Below are 1,385 nucleotides of genomic sequence, written 5' to 3'. Positions count from 1 at the left end.
GGCATCAGTATCCCACACAATCACACTCTAGAATTCGTCTCTTTAAACGGCATGGATACTCTAAATTCGTCACACATCCTCACAGGCGATTCAACCTTAGGTAACCTTAAGTCAAGTTTACAACCTCGACATCTCAACTTCAATCCCTTTCTACACAACGTCCGTTAAGCTCTCATCTACGGCTAAACCCCCACAATGCAGGAGCCCAGATCAGAGTCAAAGATATCCATTATCGCCGCACCTTTCTATATTTCGATAAGCTAGGCACAATCACCTTTAATCGTGTTTCCATCGCCCAAATTACTGCACTACCAACTAGTGTTAGCATGATATTGATAAATGTGACCAATCCAGATGATTGTGTCATCGTGAAGGTGATACAGATTTCTTGTGTGGAATTGGTCAGAATACGTTGTTTATGTGGAAAGAAGGCAGGAGTAAGGTAGCAGTTGTGGCTAGTAGTAATACATCTACGGTAGTAGCCGGTGTTACGCAAGTGCATTTTGGAGAGCTAAAAAAGATGGAAGAAAAATATTGTGGTTGATGGCTAGTGGTGGTGAGTTTCTCTCACTATCTTGAAAGGTCATAGGAGTTAAGACTAGAGATAAATCAATAAATGCTAATATACACGCATACATCTCAAGTCCAAGCTATCAATGGCACTATCACTACTGGGCTAGGGTATCATATGTCGATACTGAGTTTATCTAAAGGGTCACAGAAGGAAAGGAACATTCTAAGTTATGAAACTGCAGACCTTAATATATGTTCCGCTTCCTAGTCATGTGGCGGCTACGATCACCAATCAGTCTTTGATGAATAGAACCTTACTCACATTAGGTATCCCGAGGGTAAATGACCGAGCCAATTTACAATTCAAATGAAACCCAGGTAGTTGGAGAATTAGTGGAGATTGTATAGAATAGCTTCAGAGAATGAGTATTCGTTGTATAGTATGAAGCGGGGGGCCTTCCACTGGTGTAAGTCACAAATATAACTACCAGAACAAGCAGCATTCACCAACAAATACATTATGATATACCAAATACTATTACCTTTCTGCATCTTTAGTCCCAAAAATCGTCATCCAATCAAGTGCACAAATGATCATTCATCTCATCACGCTCATCACGCTCATCCCCATTTTCAATCTTCATCCCTTCCCCCGCCCCATCCCACCCACACAAACACAAAGCTAAGAGTGAACCTATGTCGCCATCCCACCAGCTCTCAAAGATCAAATCCTAAGAATCCCCTTTGAACCTAAACCTAGACATAAATATAAACATATATATCCACTATCTAAATCTATACCGGATATCCAGATCTATATCCATTTCCAATTCTACCGACTTATCAAAAAGAGAAAGCGAAAACCTTGGCCA

At 40.7% G+C, this 1,385-nt stretch overlaps 1 protein-coding gene across 1 annotated transcript in view; it reads right to left on the bottom strand.

The window, feature by feature from the left end:
• The window catches only part of SS1G_14275 (predicted protein), a gene marked incomplete at both ends in the record, with an annotated part of 939 nt that extends 437 nt beyond the window's left edge, over positions 1 to 502 (bottom strand). The window contains one exon of the mRNA XM_001584770.1: positions 275 to 502. Within this exon, the coding sequence (XP_001584820.1) occupies positions 275 to 502 (228 nt within the window). The remainder of the gene's footprint in view (positions 1 to 274) is intronic.
• Positions 503 to 1,385: the final 883 nt, after the last annotated feature.

This window comes from Sclerotinia sclerotiorum, genomic scaffold (genome assembly GCF_000146945.2).
Source record: "Sclerotinia sclerotiorum 1980 UF-70 scaffold_31 genomic scaffold, whole genome shotgun sequence".
In the NCBI taxonomy this organism is placed as follows: domain Eukaryota; kingdom Fungi; phylum Ascomycota; class Leotiomycetes; order Helotiales; family Sclerotiniaceae; genus Sclerotinia; species Sclerotinia sclerotiorum.
The sequence above is the reverse complement of the archived record's forward strand: the minus strand, read 5'-3'. Positions and strand labels throughout refer to the sequence as shown.